At 44.0% G+C, this 20576-nt stretch overlaps 1 protein-coding gene across 3 annotated transcripts in view; it reads left to right on the top strand.

Annotated features, from left to right (window-relative positions):
- Positions 1-20178, top strand: part of supt16h (SPT16 homolog, facilitates chromatin remodeling subunit) — a 32668-nt gene extending 12490 nt beyond the window's left edge. For 2 of the 3 annotated variants that reach the window (XM_037675437.1, XM_037675445.1), the window contains 15 exons: positions 1590-1655; positions 2228-2326; positions 2426-2437; positions 2671-2786; positions 4699-4852; positions 4950-5077; positions 6866-7128; positions 7202-7320; positions 7458-7696; positions 7781-7856; positions 12349-12518; positions 12595-12724; positions 12882-13008; positions 13211-13285; positions 19914-20178. In XM_037675437.1, coding sequence (XP_037531365.1) covers positions 1590-1655; positions 2228-2326; positions 2426-2437; positions 2671-2786; positions 4699-4852; positions 4950-5077; positions 6866-7128; positions 7202-7320; positions 7458-7696; positions 7781-7856; positions 12349-12518; positions 12595-12724; positions 12882-13008; positions 13211-13285; positions 19914-20011 — 1872 coding nt within the window. In that variant the 3' untranslated portion in view covers positions 20012-20178. The remainder of the gene's footprint in view (positions 1-1589; positions 1656-2227; positions 2327-2425; positions 2438-2670; positions 2787-4698; positions 4853-4949; positions 5078-6865; positions 7129-7201; positions 7321-7457; positions 7697-7780; positions 7857-12348; positions 12519-12594; positions 12725-12881; positions 13009-13210; positions 13286-19913) is intronic. The other variant, XM_037675453.1, reaches the window with a different exon arrangement.
- The last annotated feature ends 398 nt before the right edge of the window (positions 20179-20576 follow it).

Below are 20576 nucleotides of genomic sequence, written 5' to 3'. Positions count from 1 at the left end.
ATATATATATATATATATATATTATAATATATATATATAATATATAAACTATTGATGTATTGTGTAGGGCTGCAACTAACGATTATTTCAATAATCGATTCATCGGCCGATTATTTTTTCGATTAATCGATGAATCTGCAAAAAACCCCACAACGTTTTAATTTCCACCCCTTTATTCCAAAATTGAACATTTGACTGACATAGCAATTCACACAAAAAACAGGTTGCCGTTTGACTATTCTGTTAGTAAAATATTGAATAAAAAAAATAAAAGTTAGTCAAACAGTTTAAAAAAACAAATGTACACAAAATTATATACAAATGTATGCTTTATACCTGCACAATATGTAGCTACTTTGTAAAATGTGTCCTTGAGGGAAGAGTGTAACCTGGATTAAAAGTGTGGATTATTGTAACCTGGATTAAAAATATGGATTATTGTAGTGAAGCCTTCGTCTTCAACCATCGACAGAGGCCTCATGTCAGTGATGATCATGTTCAGGATGTTTCAGCGAAGACAGCTGCTGCTGTGGTGTCCATGATGTCTGTCCATCATGAAGGATGTTGTTGTTTGTTGTTGTTTTCTGGAATGAGAGAGTAAATATGTATTATATCATAATTTAACTCAAGAAATGCCTTGTTTCACTTACAGTGTTAGGTTCAGGCAAAAGTAGCTAAAAGAGCAATTAAACACACACATATATAAAATACTTAATTACACACATTTGAGTAGATGTAATAAATTACTTTAATTCCTATTTAAATGCAATTCATCCTGCCATACAAGCAGTGTCTTCAGACTTTGCCAGCAAATTAAAAGTTGAAGCTTAATCATTAAATTATTATCTTTGTGTTAGATTTATTTATAAATCACATTTAAACACTGCTTGTTCCAATTAAATTAAATAAAAAGTAACACACGTTCTCTATCACCATCGTTAATCAATAAACAAACAAACAGCAGCTTCATCTACCAGACAGACTGACGTTACATTTTCTCTCTTGAAACAGAACAAATGTGTTAAATTGTAGAGACTCACCTGCAACACGAGTTGGGAGTGAAACATGTTGTATCCGCTGCAGCTCGTGACTCCGACATGTTTACGTTTTATCTCTGTGGTTCTCCCGTGTCGTGTCGGTGATTTTCAAAGCGACATGCTTCTCATTTTTTATCTTTGTGAAGTTCTCCCACACTTTGGAGGACTTGGGTCGAACCGTTTTCTCTGCGTTGGTCATTTGTAAAATTTACTTAAATTTCCTTTGAAAACAGTCTCTGCTCTGCTCCCCCCTCGCTCTGTTCAACTTGCGCTGCAGTTTTTATTTTTTTCAAAACTTTATTCAGTCAGTCAGCATTGACAATGAACTGCCCGTGAACAAAACGAAACTGCTCTGCAGTGCCGTGAAAGTCTCATAATCGCGCGACACAACAAATCGATAACGAAATTCATTGCCAGCGCTTTTAATCATCGATTTTTATCGATTTTATCGATTCCTTGTTGCAGCCCTAGTATTGTGACTGAACTCGCTGGAAAACAGTGAAACAATTTTCATTTAGTTTTTACTCTGAACCTGAAATGTTTGTGCTACAGGAGGAAGCTGCCACAGTACTCACACCAGTGAAGAAAAAGATAAAAAATGTGGCGATCTTCTTGAAGGTAAAGTGCGATGTGTTGTCATCACTGTATGTTTCCATACAATGGCAAAATTAGTTCTCTGCATTTAACCAATCACACATGAGATACATCAAGGTGGAGCAGTGGGCAATCAGCTGCCTTACCTCTACACCATCTCGGACCCCAAGAGATTAGCCAAGAACAAATGGGACAGTAAGAGGATGGAATATAAGGAGATGCAACATAGAGAGCAAAGGCAAAGCAGAAGGAGTATGATGGGTTGTATGGGAGGCTGGACACTAAAGAGGGAGAGAAGGACTTGATTTGACTGGAGAGACAGAGGGATCAGGCTGGAAAGGATGTGCAGCAGGTTAGGCTTGTTAAAGGTAGAAATGGTAATGTTCTAACAAGCGAGGAAAGTGTGAAGGCAAGTTGGAAGGAGTAATTTGAGAAGCTCATAAATGAAGAGACCTTCTGCGACTGAGTGTTTAAAGCTTAACATGTAGAAGTCATTACCAGGTATCTCAGCATTTTGCATCTAAAGACAGTGAAGTGATCCCTGAGCAGTTAACAGATAAAACATCCGGAGTTAAAGAGGGATGTTTTCATTTCAGAACGACGACGAGGAAGACGAGGATGAGGATGGTGACGATGCAGAGGAGCTGCTGGGGAAAGGGGCTCGCAGCGCCGCCCTGCTGGCTGACAGAACCAGAGTAAGTGTTGCTGTTTGTGTTGCTGCTCCTGTGATCAGTGTTTTCTCCGTCTTCATGCTGCGTATAACTAAGTGTGTGAATGTCTTTGTACTCCATCAGCTACTTGGGAAGGTAAGTATTGGTTTTTCTAAAATGTCATCAGCCAAACTGATTGGAAAGCTCCCTGCTGATGGGAAAGGTCATTTTGAGTGATTTTTAATTTGTTATACTTTGTTGTGCTTTTGGAATTTTTTTTTCCACCATCTAAAGTCGTCTGGTTTTTGCATGTATGTTTTCATCCTAAGAATATTTTCTCATGTTTTTTTTTAAAATAAAAGTTGTTTTGTTCCTCATATCATGTTTAGAACGAGATGACGGCAGAGGAGAAGAGGCGAGCTCACCAGAAGGAGTTGGCCGGTCATCTGAACGAGGAGGCCAAACGCCGCCTGACGGAGCAGAAAGGAGAGCAGCACACCCAGAAGTGAGTGTTCGAGCCATCATCAATAAACGAGGCTCTTTTTGGTAGATTTCAAGAAGCTCCTCATATATCTCTATACTCTTTAACTAGGTTACACTTGCTTTGTGTACCAACAATCAAGCCAGTTTCTTCCAAATGGCATCAAATATTTAGATATAACTGTTGACAGTCTTGCAAACCTATACACACTCAGTTACATCCCACTGCTTAAAAAGATGGAAAACGTCCAGCTGAGATTTGACTCTGATTGACAGAATTAACTGTAAAAAGTAACATAATACCTCGATTACCATGTCTTTTTCAGTCTATGCCCATTCCATTATCAAATATTTTCTTCAAAACATTAAACATGTCAAGACAGTTTACATGGAGATGTAAAGTTCCACTGACATTCGATCCTTGGATTATAAATTTGGAGGCCTTCGACTACCCAGTTAAAAATAATGATAATAATATGTAGCAGCTCAAATAAGATTCATCTAATTTTTCTTTGAAAAGGATGGTATTCCCTCCTGGATTCAAATGGGACTTTATTCTCTTACAATTTCTAAGAAGACAACCAACCCCATTATGAGACACCTGGTCAAGGTGTGGTATGTGAACCAGAAGATCCTGGGACTGGAAAAAGGATTATCTCTGAAAACACGGGTTGATCAGAATCAGAATAAGCTTTATCATCATTGTACTGGGATACGGTGAGATTATGTTCGTACAGTCGTCTGAAAGATGGGCGAAGTGCACGTTGCTGCTACAAGAGCGCGCCCTCTTATTCTTTATCAGAATACTTTTTTAGATCAAAAAAGGTAAAAAGGCCATGAGGATAGATGGTGGTATTACAAAAAAAAGATCTCTTCATATCTTGTCCTATCAGGACCCGATTTGAGACATCAAAAAACTCTACCAGCAAGCACATTTATAAACGCAATTACATGTGCATTTGACGTCAAGATTTGCGATAGACAAAGCTTTTTCCTTAGTTTACCCATGTCCCAGGAGAAATGTGATAGTCAGCCCGCATCCGAGGCCAAACGGGGGAGTCGGATTCAGATAAGCCACAATTGTTGATTTCCTTCAGGCTGATTGTTTTTTCTTGTCAGCCTTGAGTCCTGCTGGTACTTTCCACATCCAAAATGGCCAAATTTATTGGCAATCCACTGATTTGTGCTGAGTCTTCTTCAAGGTGGAATCCAACATTCTGGCGAGTCCTAGAAGTCGCAGGTGGCCTTTGATTCTCACAAATCGCTTCAATCTTAGTTTGGCTCGTAAATCGGCTGATTTTGAGTACTTGTAGCACGAACCAAACCTTCACGCAGACACTGAAGTTTTACCATGGTCGAAACTGCTGTTGATGTCTTCTTCAAAAGTTGATAACGGGGACCTGCCGATGCCAGAGAGCAGAAACCCTGCTATCATGAATTCACTTATATAAACATCTTCGGTGTCCTCCTCCTGAGACAGAACTGAAAAGCACATCAGCTGCCAAACTCCCCACGGATCCCTGGTGTATCCTGCAGCATGAGTCTCAGCAGGACATGAGGACCCTGTCATCTTGTTAAAAATATTTTTTGATTGCATTGAAAGGCCAGCTCACCAGATCCATAATGATATTTTTTCGTTCGTAAGATGTGTACCAGGAGCTCCAAGACACACACACAGAGCAAAAGCAGGAGGAAGAGGAGAAAGTGATGATTCAGAACAAACTCATACCCATGACCCTCAACAAGATCCTGGAGAACTGCCATCACCATGGAGTTCTGCATCGGAGGACAGTTCTGAAAGAGGACTTTAAATGTCAAAGAGGAAATATAGTTTTTCTAAGAAAAGTTTATTTTATCTTCACTTTTTAAAAAAATCTTTATCCAGATGTTTCTTTAAGTCTTGGCTCATTAATTGAGACTTCATCTTTCTCTCACAGGGCCAGAAAATCAAACGTGTCTTATAAAAACGTGTCTCAGATGCCCAGAGAAAAGGAGATCAGAGACATGAAGATTTACATCGACAAGAAGTACGAAACTGTTGTCATGCCCGTTTTTGGCATCGCCACACCATTTCACATCGCAACCATCAAGGTACACTGACGTTTAAATACTTTAATACTTTAGATAAAAGGCTTAAAACCAACTGGAGGGTATACTGATGCACTTCTTTGGTTCTTCTTTCCTCTAGAACATCAGTATGTCTGTAGAAGGAGACTACACCTACTTGAGGATCAACTTCTACGTCCCTGGCAGCTCTCTGGGACGACAGGAGGGAAACATCTTCCCCAACCCCGACGCTACGTTTGTCAAAGAAATGTAAGTTTTTCTAAACGTCTTAATATGAAAAGTTTTTGTAAATTCAATGTTTTATGATCCGCTGTTGTTCAGAAGTACTTTAATCTTTCTAAATGAGTCTACATTTGTATTATTACATGTATTATTTGTATTCTAACTAGAGAAATTGCATTTTGCAAATTGCAAATTAGCTTAAAAATGTGGAATTAGCTGAAAATGCTAAAATTAGCATAAAACAGCTAAATAGTAGCTGAAAAAGCTGAAACCTGCAGAAATATGCTGAAAGGGGCATAACAAGCTGAAATTAACAGAAAGAAGTTAATTAAGCTGAAAGTAGCTGAAATTACCATGAAAAACTTGAATTTATCTGAAAACCGCTGAAATTAGCTAAAAAAATGCTAAAAATGTAGCTATAAAAGTAGAACAAGCTTAAATTAGCAGAATAAAGCAGAAAGAACACGTTTCCCCAATTTAGCTGAAAGAAGCAGAAATGAGCACAAAATAGTGGAAATTATTTGAAAACAGCTTAAATTAACAAAAAAAACTGCTGAAAATCAGTTAAAGCAGAAAGAAGCTTACAAGAAGGAAGTGGAGAGAGCACATTTTTACAGGATTAGGCTGAAAAAATAAAATGAGTGCAAACAATGTGGAATTGGCTGAAAAGTCAAAAATTAGCATAAAACGGCTAAACAGTAGCTTAAATAGCAGAAAAGGCTGAAACTCTGAATCAGAATCAGAATAAACTTTATTGGCATTGCACCGAGATACAACGCGAATATGTACGTACAGTCGTCCGAAGATGGGCGGAGTGCACGAAGCTGCGGCTATAAATAGCGCAGCCTTCTTATTCTTATTCAGAATAATATTTTGCTTAGATGAGAAAAGGAAAGAAAACATGAGGAGAGACGGTATAAAAAAAAGATCTCTCACACCGTGTCCTAGACAGGGCACGATTTGAGGCATCAAAAAAACCAACCACAGCAAAGCAACATAAACAGACGTTGTACATTTACATATAGGCGGTGAAAACATTGACTTTTTAAGGGAAAGTCATAGCATAGTCCAGAGCCCCCTCTCAGCCATTGTCCAGATAAGAGGTGACCACGTTCATCTTCAGCCCAGTTGAGGTTCTGTTACATGTCCACGGCCTTGGGGAAGGGAGGGGTGAGGAAACAGTCAAAGCATCTTTGTTGTTTTCAAAACATTCCAGGAGGAGTTGAGATAAGTCCGGCATCAAGGCCACAGTTTGGGTCAGGCAGAACTCGTGAATTGTTGTTTCTGCCTTTAAAGTCTCGCTGTACATATTCTCTGATGGAACTCCAAAACAGCCGAATTGATCCTTTACTCCAAAAGTCGAGCTCACAGCTTCTCCAGATTATTCCACCATTCATGAGTGTTGCCAGGAAGAACACAGTCCTGATAACAGCTGCTCCAATTCCCTGTCACAGCTCCACATTCAGTCAGAAGCAAGCTGAAAGAAGCTGAAGCAGAACAAAATGTGAAAGGAGCAGTAAAATGTTGTAAACGGCTCTAAAGATGTGAAGGAAGGACAACGAGTGCAATTCATTTTCTTTGAGAAAAAAATGGCAGAAAAGGCTAAATATTTCAAAAAGCTAACGTTGCACCAGTACCAAAAGTCACAGCAGGATCGTCCTGAATTCTGAACATTTTGATTTTTATTGAAAAAGCACAAAAAATGTGGAAGAACAATCAAACTGAAAAATACACTGAAAAAACTGGATGACAACAGAGTGAATGCTTCATCACAATCTGCTGTACTGTTTCAAACCAACCACTTCCTGCCTCCAGCACGTACCGAGCGTCCAACCTGAAGGCTCCAGGTGACACGTCGGTTCCCTCCACAAACCTCCAGAATGCCTTTCGCATCATTAAGGAGGTACAGAAGCGCTACAAGACGCGAGAAGCCGAAGAGAAGGAGAAGGAGGGCATCGTCAAACAGGACTCGCTGGTCATCAACCTGAACCGGAGCAACCCCAAGCTCAAAGACCTCTACATCAGACCCAACATCGCCCAGAAGAGGATGCAGGGCTCGCTGGAGGCTCATACTAATGGTGCGGAGACAGGAAGTCGCTTTAACACGTGTTAACCGCATTATGTTAACGTTCTTCATTCTCACCTTCTCAGGTTTTCGTTTCACCTCGGTTCGCGGAGATAAAGTGGACATTCTTTATAACAATATTAAGCACGCCATCTTCCAGCCGTGTGACGGCGAGATGATCATCGTTCTGCATTTCCACCTCAAGGTGTGTGTGTGTTACACTTCATGCAGCTGTATGTTTCCACTTTAGAGAAGCTTGTAAGCAAAGAGCGTCTCTGAATGCGGCTGTGGCTGGAGGTCGTTTGTAAACAGCAGCCTGACCCGTTTGTGGCTTCTCCCCAGAACGCCATCATGTTCGGTAAGAGGCGCCACACAGACGTGCAGTTCTACACGGAGGTCGGGGAGATCACCACAGACTTGGGCAAACACCAGCACATGCACGACCGGGACGACCTGTACGCTGAGCAGATGGAGCGCGAGATGAGGCACAAGCTCAAGTCCGCCTTCAAGAACTTCATCGAGAAGGTGGAGACGCTGACGAAGGAGGAGCTGGAGTTCGAGGTGCCCTTCAGGGACCTGGGGTGAGTGGACCAGCACATGAAGGATTAGTGTGAGGATGAGGAGATGCTGTGATGGGCTGATGGTTGGGTATGTTCTATGTTCAGGTTCCAGGGCGCCCCCTACAGGAGTACCTGCTTATTACAGCCCACGTCCAGTTCTCTCGTCAACGTGACAGAATGGGTAAGAACCAGGTCTGCAAACTCCCAGGAGCTTTCAAAGGTGGAAACTTTCCCTGGGGGGGGGTGGGCGAGGGTCACATCTGTGTTTAGCGTAGCTGTTGGTAATTGTTGACGGGTGGGGGAGACAGGACGGTGTCACGCCTGCTAGCTTAGCTCTATGTTGCTGCCAGTTTTTATTTACCGGGTGTCGGGGTTTGTCACATCTGTGTTTAGCATTGCGGCCGGTAATTCGCGACAGGTGCGGGGGACGTGACGGAGACACGTCTGTGTTGCCCACCCGCTAGCTTAGTGCTACATTGCGGACGGTTTTTATTGACAACAGGTGAAGACGGAGTCACGTCTGTGTTTCACGCCTGCTAGCTTAGCGCTTTGTTGCTGCCGGTTTTTATTTACCAGGGGTGGGGAAGTGGTGGCAGGGTTTGTCACATCTGTGTTTAGCGTTGCTGCCGGTAATTTGCGACAGGTGCGGGGGACGGGACGGAGTCACCTCTGTGTTGCCCACCTGCTAGCTTGGCACTACATTGCTGCTGGTATTTGTTGGGGGGGAGGGGGATGCGGTACGTCAGTAGCATTTTATTTTTGCAAGCATGATTGTATTGTGCCCCATGCTACATCAATTCATTTCAGTTTATAAGGTGCCAAATCACAACAAAGTTGTCTCAGGGCACTTTACAGAAACATTCACAAACATAAAAGCCAATTAGTAAAGTTCTCTATCTAAGGAATCCAGCAGACAAGATGAATTTTGGCTTTGTTGCAGTCTCCCATCCTGAGCAAGCACAGTGGCAACAGTGGAATGAAAAAACTCCCTTTTAAAGGAAGAAACCTCCAACAGAACCAGGCTCAGGACAAGCAGCCATCTGCTTTGAGCGGCTGGTTTGAGAGGACAGGAAGGAGAGACAGACGAACACAGAATGGTAGGTCCAGGTATAGGTCCAGGTATAGGTCCAGGTGTATCTGAAAGACGAAAAAAACACATGTTAAGGATGGAAAAAAATTACAAATACAAAACAGGTTGAGAGTAAGTAAAGATGGTAGCAATAGGAATGCGCGATGTAAACGGTACACGGTAGAAACGATAGAAATTTAGCCTGCGATAGAGATTTGTCTTCTACCGGCTAACCGCAGTAATGCTGTGTCTGAAGTAAAATCAGAGTTGTCAGTTTAATCGTTACTTTTTTTAGTTGAAAACTGCGCAAGTGGCGTTAGTCTTTTCTTCGAGAGCTAAGTAGCGAAGCTACAAGCTAACTCCAGCCGGCATGCCGTAGTGTTGCCGTATTCTGACGCATGCGCAAAACGCTGTGTTCCGTCAACAGTTTTTCCATCGAAAGTTAAAGTCAGTGTTGGTCATCTTTAGAGAAACCTGCTCGCTGATCTGTGATAAGAACGCTGTGTTGTGGGATTTTACTGCAAGACCCTCTGGTCAAAGCCACAGAGTCATTTTGTGTCAGCTCTCCATTAAAGCGAAAGGAGACGCCCACTAGAGGTTTGGAGGGTGAAGTGTTTTCAGTGTAAAATGCTGCTCTGTTGCTGTTCATTTCTTAAGTAAGACTGGAAACTGTTAAGAGTTAACGTACTTTTTGTTTAAAACATGACTAAAACTACATTTGATATCTTTTGCACTGTTTTGCACTTCAAGAAAGAAGCCTAATACTTGATTTGTTTATTATTTAAAAACTCTCTGGACCTAGTAGTGGAATTTTCTCAATTCAAAATATATTATGGCAAAAGGACACCCTATGCTTCTTTTTTTTTTTTAACAAGTTTTATACCAAAAACGTATCGCGATATATATCGTTATCGCCACCCTTCACAATACATATCGCAATATGAATTTTATGCCATATCACACATTCCTAAGTAGCAGAGTGAAAAAGTGTGGTCAGTTTGTCCTCCAGCAGTCTAAGCCTATAGCAGCATAACTAAGGGACAGCTCAGGAACCCCAAGCCAACCCTAACTACAGGATTTAGCAAAAAGGAAAGTGTTAAGACTAATTTTAAAACTGGATAATGTGTCAGCCTCACGGACAGAGATTGGAAGTTGGTTCCACAAGAGAGGAGCCTGATAACTGAAAGATCTGCCTCCCATTCTGTTTTTGTAAATTCTAGGAACCACAAGTAAACCTGTAGTCTGAGAGCCAAGTGCTCTGTTAGTAAAATATGGAACAAGAAGATCTGTAATATAAGATGGAGCCAGGTTGTTGAGAGCTTTGTAGGTTAGAAGTAAGATTTTGAATTCAACTCTGGATTTGACAGGGAGACAATGGAGAGAAGCTAAAACTGGAGAAATATGATCTCTCCCACTAACTCCAGTTAAGACTCTGGCAGCAGCATTTTGGATCAACTGAAGACGTTTTAAAGAAGTATTTGGACACCCAGATAATAAACCGTTGCAATAGTCCAGTCTAGATGTGTGCAGTGCACGGACCAGTTTTTCCTGCATCATTTTCAGATAAGATGTTTCTAATTTTAGTGATATTACGCAGGTGGAAGAAGGCTGTTCTAGTAACGTTTTTAATGTGGGGGACAAAAGACATGTCCTGATCAAAAATAACACCAAGATTTTTAACATTAGAGCTGGAGGACAGATTAATGCCATCTAAGGAGGGAGAAAGACTGAAAAATTCATTCCTAAGGTGCTCAGGTCCAAGAACCAAAAACTCAGTCTTGTCTGTGTTCAAAAGGAGAAAATTAAGGGTCATCCAGGTTTTTATGTCTTTAAGACTTGCTTGTAGTCTAAGTAGCTGATTGGATTCATTGGGTTTAATGGACAAATATAATTGTGTGTCATCAGCATAACAATGAAAATGTATCCCATGCTGTTTAATAATTTTACCTAACGGAAGCATATATAGAGTAAAGAGTATTGGCTCAAGCACTGAGCCCTGACGAACTCCATGACTAACTTTGGTGTATGAAGAAGATTTATTATTTACATTTACAAACTGGAATCTTATCAGATAGATATGATTTAAACCATTTTAGAGCTGTTCCTGTAATCCCAATATCATATTAAAGACTCTGTAGTAAAGTATTGTGATCAACTGTATCAAATGCAGCACTGAGGTCTAACAGGACCAGTATAGACACAAGTCCATTGTCTGAGACCATGAGAATATCATTAGTGACTTATACTAGTGCTGTTTCTGTGCATAATGAGCTCTAAACCCTGACTGAAGCTCTTCAGATTATTTCTTTTTAGATGTTCACGCAACTGACCTGCAACTATTTTCTCTAGAAATTTTGAGATGAAAGTTACATTAGATATAGGTCTATAGTTGGCCAGAATTTCTGGATCAAGGTCAGACTTCTTAAGTAAAGGTTTAATTACAGCAACCTTAAAGCTCTGTGGTACATAACCATCCATTAAAGACAAATTAAGTAGATCCAAAATGTGAACATTAATTAGAGGAAATACCTCTTTAAACAGTCTGGTTGGGATGGGATCTAGCAGGCATGTGGATGGTTTGGATGAGATTATTATTTTTGACAATTCAGAGAGCTCAACAGGACAAAAACTGTCCAAACATAAATCAGGCTCTAGTGAAATTTTTAAAGTTGCCTCATTTGACAGGGGACTAGAGATAGTAGAAGGAAGGATGGTTTGAATTTTCTCTCTAATTGAAATAATTTTATTTATAAAGAATCTCATGAAGTCATCACCACTTATAGTTGTAGGGATACATGGTTCAACAGAAATGGGACTTTTAATTAGTCTAGCAATAGTACTAAACAGAATCCTAGGGTTATTTTTATTCTCCTCTATTAAAGATGAGTAATATAAAGTTCTAGCTTTACGGAGAGCTTTTTTATACGTTAGCAGACTATCTTTCCAAGTTTAATAAAATTCTTCAACATTAGTAGAGCGCCATCTTCTCTCCTGGTTTCTAGATGTGTGCTTTAAAGTACGTAACCCAGAATTGAACCAAGGAGCCAGTTTCCTCTGATTGATTACTTTCTTTTTCAGTGGAGCAATTTTATCAAGTGAAGTTTGCATTGAAGTTGTAAATGATCAACTAGATGATCTAAGTCTCTGTTCTCTGATGCATTACTCTGCAAGACAGAGGAAAACATTGATGGAAGCGATTGTTTAAATTTGGATTTTCTGATAAGCACCTGCTGAGATGAAATTTACTCTCGGTGACTGTGTAGTCATTTAATGTAAACTCAGAGGTTATTAAAAAATGGTTGATGAACTATTACCGAGTCCTTAATCTCTATACCATAGGTCAGAACTAAATCAAGAGTGTGATGATAAGAATGAGTAGATTTGCAAACGTTTTGGGTAAAACCAAATTAGTTTATTAAATTATTAAAGGCTATGCTTAAACTATCACTCTCAACATCTACATCAATACCGACAGTTGTCAATGGAGGGAGGTGGGGGGTCGATAGACGGGGCCCAGTTCTGGTGACGGGGCGAGGCGCCCCGCTTGCGTAATGGTAGGGGAAACACTAATACTGATTGTTTGTGGTTAAATTGTTGTCTTTAGCCGCCGTTTGTGGTGACCCTCGACGAGGTAGAGCTGGTCCACTTTGAGCGCGTTCAGTTCCACCTGAAGAACTTTGACGTGGTCATCGTCTACAAGGACTACAACAAAAAGGTCACCATGATCAACGCCGTGCCTGTGAACTCTCTGGACCCCATCAAGGAGTGGCTCAAGTAAGCGCCCGCTCAGCGTGATGCACACAAGAGCGTAGCGGCAGAGTTCACCCGGTTCCTCTGGTTTCTTCCTCAGCTCCTGTGACATCAAGTACACGGAGGGAGTCCAGTCTCTGAACTGGACCAAGATCATGAAGACCATCGTTGACGACCCCGAGGGTTTCTTTGAGCAAGGAGGCTGGTCTTTCTTGGACCCGGAGAGCGAAGTGAGGACCCACATTTTTGTTCTTATTTTTTTGTTTACTCCTCAAAAACCATTTGTCCTTCAAATTTTCTTGTTTTATATCACGTTAAACGTTACATGTTACACGTTACATGTTATGCTGGACAAACGTTTTCTTTGTTTCTGACGCTTCGTTCCAGGGAAGCGGCGCAGAGGAAGACTCCGAGTCAGAAATGGAGGATGAAACGTTCAACCCATCCGCAGACGAAGAGGAAGAGGAGGAGGAAGACAGCGATGAAGATTACAGCTCAGACACAGAAGACTCGGGTATGATTATTTTTATGTTAAAATGATTTCTACCTATAATTTATTGTGGTATGAAAACAGCATCAAGTATTCATAGTATCAACAGATTGTTAGTATTGTGACAACTGTACTCCTGGATAAGATCAATTTAATTTATTTTACATTTTTATGAACAGAACAGCGGAAATGGATTCTTCACTGAGTTCCTTCTGTCTGTTTGTAGACTACAGTGCTTCACTTGGCAGCGAGGAGGAGAGTGGGAAAGACTGGGACGAGCTGGAGGAGGAAGCCAGGAAAGGTTCGTATCTAACATCAGAAGAGGAAGTGATTCTCAAATGTGTGGTCGGGAGTTCACAGCGAGTCACATGAAATACCACATGGGGGGTCCTCAAATCTCTACATCAGGGGTGTCCACAGTTTTTCAGCATGGGAGCTTCTTTTAAAATGACCAAGTCAACCCCCTTTTACATGAGAACAACCTCTGGAAACGTTTATGTTTTTCAATGTTCAATGGGGATAAACAAAAACAGAGCAGGTTTACATGAAAAACGCTTCATGTCAATCGGGTTGCCAGATAAGAAATTAAGAACTATAGTACTGTGGCTTTAAATTTATAATATTTTGACCTCAACTGTCATATGTGCTGAGTAAAGGTATTCTAACGTGAGGTGTGTTGTGTTTGTTGAACATGTGCACAGAAAAGGAGGGGGTTAATAAGACATTTTGAATTTATCTGGCAACCCTGATGGGCTCGGCTGCATTCATCGCACATGCAGTGTCTGCATGACAGTTGCGTCCAAACTGATGAATACAGTAATGTCTCGTTGTAACTGGATTTTATCAGTTTTGCTCCTACATGCTGAAAAAGGGTGAGCAGCACAAAAACACTCTGCTCACTGCCATTTATTATAAATGTTATTTTTTATAACTGTTTGTTATAATAAATAACAGTTATTACAAATAACAGTTAACAGTTATAACTGTTATTTATTATAACTTCTTAGTGCAGAAAAACTGGACTGCAGCCTCCTGTAGTGCTCATATGCCACTTCACATGTGCAAGTTCCCCCAAAAATCTCCACCTGGATTCAAAAACATCCAGATTCAGAGAGACATTGCGTTTGTTACGCGTCACCGCTGACAACCCGGAAATGTGGGCCAGTGTTGTTGCAAAAATCAATTGGCTGCCAAATGGCGGGAGCGTGCACGGGAGGACTTTAACAAGAATTTATCAAGATTTAGCACTTAAAAACAATTATTTGTTTGCTTGAAATTATAACAAAGGTGTGTCTCAGTCTAACGTTTGCTTAATAAATACACTTTGACGGTCAAATCAGCTGCATTTCAAAAGTATTTGTTGCCTTGGTGCTCTGGAAGTGCGCAAAGGGAGGAAATCAGTAAGGAGTAACACTGCATTTCTTCGAAATATAAAAATATACGCACCTAAAAACACAATTGTTTGCTCTACATTATATCGGTGTGGCTCAGTTGAACTTTTACTTAATAAATGCACTTCAATGGTCAAATTAGCTGCATTGCACAGAGGCAGCGCAGTGAAATGAAGCTGATTTGAGGTTGCTCCAGGCTCAGTGGAAGCGCTGCCCTCTGGTGGTAGAACTAGGTACAATAACTCAATTCAAGTGACTATTCACCATCATTATATCACTAATAAAACAAAACAATGTCATCACATCTTCGTGGTGTCACAGCTGCTGTAATGAACATATGAGACATATGAGGCTCAAAAGGAGGGCGGCACAGAGCTTCGAGAACCAAGGGCAGGTCCCAACCTGGTGCACGTGGAGCTGCCGTCGGGTGTGACCAAGTAGAGACTGGAGAAACTCCAGAACGGTGGGTACTGTATAGGTGACTGGATCCTCGTTGGGATCAGAACACCATTGGGAAAACAGACGCCACCTGTTTTCGTACTGCTGACGAGTAGAGGGTGCCCTGGCGCCCAGGATGGTGTGTCTGACGGGGCTCGAAACTCCAGTCAGCTGCTGTCCTAGCCTTGCAGTGGCCACACCCACAGCCGAAGACGTTGAGGATTGGGGTGCCGTATCAGTCCCCCTAACTGAGACAGCAAGTCCCTCCTGGTCGGAAGACACCATGGGATGCCCTGACATAGACTTCGTAGCAGTGGGAACCATGGTCGCGCTGGCCAATACGGAGCCACCGGCAGCATCCTGTGGCCCTCCTCGAGGACTCTGAAGGGTTGGCCAAATTAGAGAAAGGGGTGAAAAGGCATATAGAAGGACCCTTGGTCAAGGATGAGCCAATGCGTCCTGGCCCAGCGCACCCGACGCCCCCGTAAGAGAGTACCATAGGGGACACCGAGTCGACTCTTCCGTCGCAAACAGGTCTATCTCTGCCTGACCAAAATGATCCCAGATCATCAGCACTATGTCGCTGTAGAGGGACCACTCTCCCGGAGGGAGAGAAAATCTGCGACCTGATTGTGTCGCCCTGGTAAGTACGCTGCCCGCAGGGTGGACAGGCGAGAAGAGGCCCATTCCAGGAGCTCTCTGGACACTCTCTTAGAAGTTGTGCTGACCTGGTGCCCCCCTGATGGTTGATGTGGTAGACAACAGAGGTGTTGTCTGACCGAACAAGAACATGCCTCCCTTCCAGGTGAGGCAAGAAGTGCCTGAGTGCCAAGTGCACTGCACGCAGCTCCAGCACATTTATATTCTTGGAGTGGTCCCTTTGACCCCAGCGGCCCTGAACCGCTCTGTGTTGCCACACAGCCCCCCATCCCATGGAGCTGGCATCTGTCATGACTACTTCCCTGCAACACACTACCACTCCCATGGGGACACCCCTGGACAAATAATCTTCGTCCCTCCATGGAGTCAAGGCAAGAAGACATGACTGCATCACTGCAAGCTTGCGACGCCTGTGCAGCCTGGCATCCAGGTGAAAGCTGTTGAGTCACCTCTGCAAGGGGTGAAGTGACAGCAGTCCTAAGGGCACCACCTGAGTGACTGATGTCAGCTTGCCGAGTAGTTGCAGGAAGGCAACACAGGGGAGCTGCCTGCCCAGCCTGAACCGACTGACCAGCTGGAGTATGCCGGCCACCCTTTGAGCGGATGGGCAAGCTCTCATGGAAGATGAATCCAGAACCACCCCAAGAAAGGTGGTTGTCTGGGAAGGGATCAGGCAGCTCTTCTCCAGGTTGACATTGAGGCCCAACTGGGACATATGAGCAAGCAGGCGGTTTGTGTCGTGAAAGGCACAGGCCTGAGACGGGGCGCAGACAGGGCGCAGAGAAGCCAATCGTCTAAGTACGAATCTTCACTCCGCAGGCCTGCAGAAGAGAGAGGGCTGCCTTCACGCACCGAGTGAACACCCTCAGGGAGAGAGAGCGCCTGAATGGGAGTACCCGGAACTGCCAGTGGTGACCCCGATAGGCAAACCTGAGAAAGCGGCGATGTTCTGCCGCAATAGGCACATGAAAATACGCATCCTTCAGGTCTACAGACGTGAACCATTCTTCCCTCGTGACAGCCTGAAGGACTTCTGCTGTCGTGAGCATGTGGAAGGGCAGCTCCCTTAGGTACTGGTTGAGTCCCCTCATGTCTAAAATGGGACGAAACCCGCCCGTCCTCTTTTGCACGAGGAAGTAAGTCGAGTAACAGCCCCTGGGTTGTTGCAGAGGGTCCTCTGCCTCTATTGCACCCTTGGCCAGGAGGGCGCAAAGTTCCTGGTCTAGTGTTCGAGCTTTCATCGGGTCGGCCATTACAGTCATCTTGACCCAGCGTGAGATATGAGGCCGCCGTCGGAACTGTAGCCGGTAACCATGGGTCAGAGTGGCAACCACCCATGGGTCCACGGCGTGAGCAGCCCAGTAACTGAGCTGCTGGTGGGAGAAATATCCAACGGTCGGCCTGATGGCATCACCGTCTCCCTCCATGGCAGGGGGCGGCAGCCAGAGTCCCTGGTCCGAGCCTGCCCAGTTGATCAGTGGACCGACCCACGAAAGCTCCTGCTGGGCCTTTGCTGAACCGCATGAGGGTAAGGACCACCCGGCCAGTTATGACCCCCAAGCGGCGGCTGCATGCTGGAGTCAGCCGACGGGCGCCTTGGATGCCGAGGAGGTGGAGGGGGCATTGCCCTGCTAAGGCTTAAAAATTGGTGTCTTCTCTGTCGTGCCTGGACAGTCCGTTTCAGCGCTTCCAAGGCAGCCGAACTGAACAACTCCCCCGGTACCACTGGGACATTACGGAGGGTTCTATGGCATGGCTCAGTCAATGCTGACTGCGCCAACCAGACCTGTCGGCGATCCTGGACCAAGGAGGACATCACACGCCCAAGTTCCCTGGTCATTAGTGCAAAGGCCTGAAGCACTGCATCGCTAAAGCCCATTGCTGATGTCGCACCACTAGTCCCCTGAAGGGACGCGGAGAGGGCAAGCATGAGGTGTGCCAAGGAATTACCTAAGCGGCCAGCATGCGCTCCGGCGGCATAGGCTCTGCAGAGGAATTCATCCGTGACACGACACTGAGCTCGTGGGCACCAAACATGACTGCGCAGAGCTTCCTCTGGTGACACAATGAGAGAGGCAACAGCAGGTTCTATCGCTGGCATGCGATCCAAGCCTGCTGCAGCTGGCTCATGCATGGCCGCCAACACTCGGCCATCTGCGGAGAGGCGCGCAAAGGCTTTGGGGTCCCGCCAGCAACCATACAACTCCCTCAGGAACTCCTCTGATGGAGGGACAGAAAAGGAAGGAGGGGTCAGTCCGCGCCTGAAGAAGGCACTTCCAGGGGTGGATGCCTCTGGTTGCGGGACGTCCAGCTGCAGTTGCCTCAGGGCCATACGCATGACGTCCTGCATCGAGCCATCACCTGACCCACTAACTGCTCTCCGAGAAGAAGAAAGTGAAGCTGTCTCTGAGACTTGAGATGAATGCCCATCCTCCTCACCTAAAAAGTGAGAGACAGAGGCAGCCAAGGATGGCACATCTTCCTCCGCGGCCAGTTCAGGCATGGGTGGGGAGGAGAGTCCGGTCGCTGCCACTGGTTCAGTTCCCAGTTGGCGTACCTGAAAAAGGGACTTCATCTCTGCTAATTCAGCGGAGAACTGCTCCACCCTTGTGGAGAGGCCCCTATCAGACCTGGCTCGCTTCTTCCCAGGAGGGGCCACAGAGACTGTGACCTCAGTCCGGCGCTTCGATCGCCTAGGTGGAGCCTCAGCCTCCTGCCCAGAAGGCGGGAGGTCATCGCCAAGTTTGGGGCGAAACTGGGCCTGCCGGGCCACCCTCACAGCACGTGACATGAAGTTGCAATTCATGCAGGGGTTCTCTTGACAGGGCCTCCACCAGATGGTCATGTCCAAGACAGGCAGGACACAGGTCGTGACCATCATCTGTCTGGAGCATGGCTTCACAGACTGTACAGCAGTGAGAGCCGTCCACGCTCCTTACCCAGCTATGTCCAAGATATAGGACGAAAAAATTACAGCAAGAAACTCAAAGGTTAACACCGCTAGCTCAGCTGGTAAAGAGGACAATTGGGAGATGAGGCGTGAACGCTCGCCTTCACCAATTAAAACAAGGCCAGGAACTCAGCTGGCTACGTAATAAGCAAACTTTGGAGCTCAGTCCAACCGACCACGTGGTTGGAGGTCTCCAGTAAACAGGAGCGGAGCGAATGCCACCGCTAACCAATAGCAAAATATAAACAAAAAAACCACTACTCACCAGTGTTAAATCACACACATGGTAGTCATAAACAACGTCGGAGCACAGTCCAGCCGACCATGCGGTTGGAGGTCTCCCAACAAGCGGGAGCGGAGCGAACGCTACCGTTAACCAACGGCGAAATATAAGGAAAACACTACTCACCGGTGTTGAATCACACACATAGTAGTCAGACGCTGTAAGTTGGGAGAGGCGGAAACCGCCATAGCCCCCAACGAATCAGCAGAAAATACCTTTGAACAGGGTTAAACCGTTGCAGCCCTAGGAGGGCGAACGCGCTACTCCCGCAGACGGGCAGTCGGGCTTCCGACGACGGTAAAAAGTTCAGAAAAGGTTCAAAGGGCTGAAGCCCTGAATTGAACCGCGCGCGACAAGAAAAAAAGAGCAGAGCTGCGGATGACGTCGGGCTATATAGCCTCTGATTGGTCATCCGTGTCACACCTGTGACTCCGTTGGTATCATTACTCGAACAGCTCATGCACAAAGGGAACATTCGGTGCTTTCAGCACTGCCCTCTGGCTGTCAGGAGGGATGAAATAGAACTTCAGTTGGTTCTAGATGCAGGTCACAGTCCTTTTACTTGAATCTATTTTATGCTAAGTTTTAAATGGACTCACCTCATTGATGTTAATGTGTCATGCTGATTAATTTAAAATATTTTCCATAGACTGAACTGAAAAATGGGAGCGACTTGTGTCTTTGAGACCAGCTGCTGCAAACAGAGTATATGGATCCGGTCTAAAACTGGTTTATTAATAAGTGGTCACATGGTAAATCTCTTGAGTTTAGTTTTTTTTTATAAAATGGAGTCATCAATCACACAGATTGGACTTGATGTGTTCAGGTACTGGACTAAAACAGAAACCGTTGAATTAAACTCAAAGCCCTTCAGAAAGTCTAAAGACCTGCTCATCAAGAACCTCTTTAAATATCTCCAGTCTTGTCTGCTGATGCCGCAGGGCTGTGTGTTTGTATATTTGTTTTTTTATGCGTTTGTTCGTGTGGGAGGAAACTCCCTGTCCGGTTTTTACGAGCTCAGGTCTGAAAAGTTTTATGGCTGCAGTCAAATCAGATTTGTTCTTTCAATCAAATCTCAGACTCACCGTCTGCGCTTGAACTCGCAGATGATCAGGTCGGATTAATCCATCCCACCCTGGGTTGCTATGGTAACGAGCAGCACCAGTAGCTCAGATACTAAAGTGTTACTTTTTCCTCCTCCTCCCAGCTGACCGCGAGAGCCACTACGAAGACGAAGACACTTCAAACAGGAAGAGGAAGGTCCGATCGTCGGCCCCGCCCACCAAGAAGAAGAGACGATCCTAAACTTTTAACACACACACCACACACACACTGCCAAACCCTGTTTACTCTCAAACCTTTACCCCAGCTGGCTCTTTACACAAACCCTCTGTACATAGATGTAGACCCCCCCCATCTCTTAATTTTATTTTTATTTTTTTATTTTTTCATTTTCATTCCTTGTTCTTTTGTTTTTCACCCATCTGAGGGGGGGGGGGTAGTGTGTGTGCATGTGTTTAAAGGGGTTTTTATTGCAATGTTTTCTGTTCAAATTTCATTTCTTAAGTAATGAAAAATAATTAAAAAAAAATAAAGACTTGACATATCCTCTGCCAAGTGTTTTTATATAAATTTAAATAAGGAAAATCTCCAGCCTCATCAACGTTTCCTTCTATTCGTTGTTTTTTCATTCATGGTTTCTGAATTATTTTTTTAACGGGGTTTGTGAACTTACACACCTGCGTCATCTTCCTCACACGTGTCTGTTCGTTTCATCCATCGGAGTAGATATGATGTTGTACTGTTTAATTCTGAAATCCTCCTTTTTGTTTTTGTAATAAAATTAAAAAGAACTGTAGTTTTGTTTTTA

Source organism: Nematolebias whitei, chromosome 1 (genome assembly GCF_014905685.2).
Source record: "Nematolebias whitei isolate Nwh7 chromosome 1, NemWhi1, whole genome shotgun sequence".
Lineage (NCBI taxonomy): Eukaryota > Metazoa > Chordata > Actinopteri > Cyprinodontiformes > Rivulidae > Nematolebias > Nematolebias whitei.
This window is presented reverse-complemented; position numbering and strand designations above follow the sequence as displayed.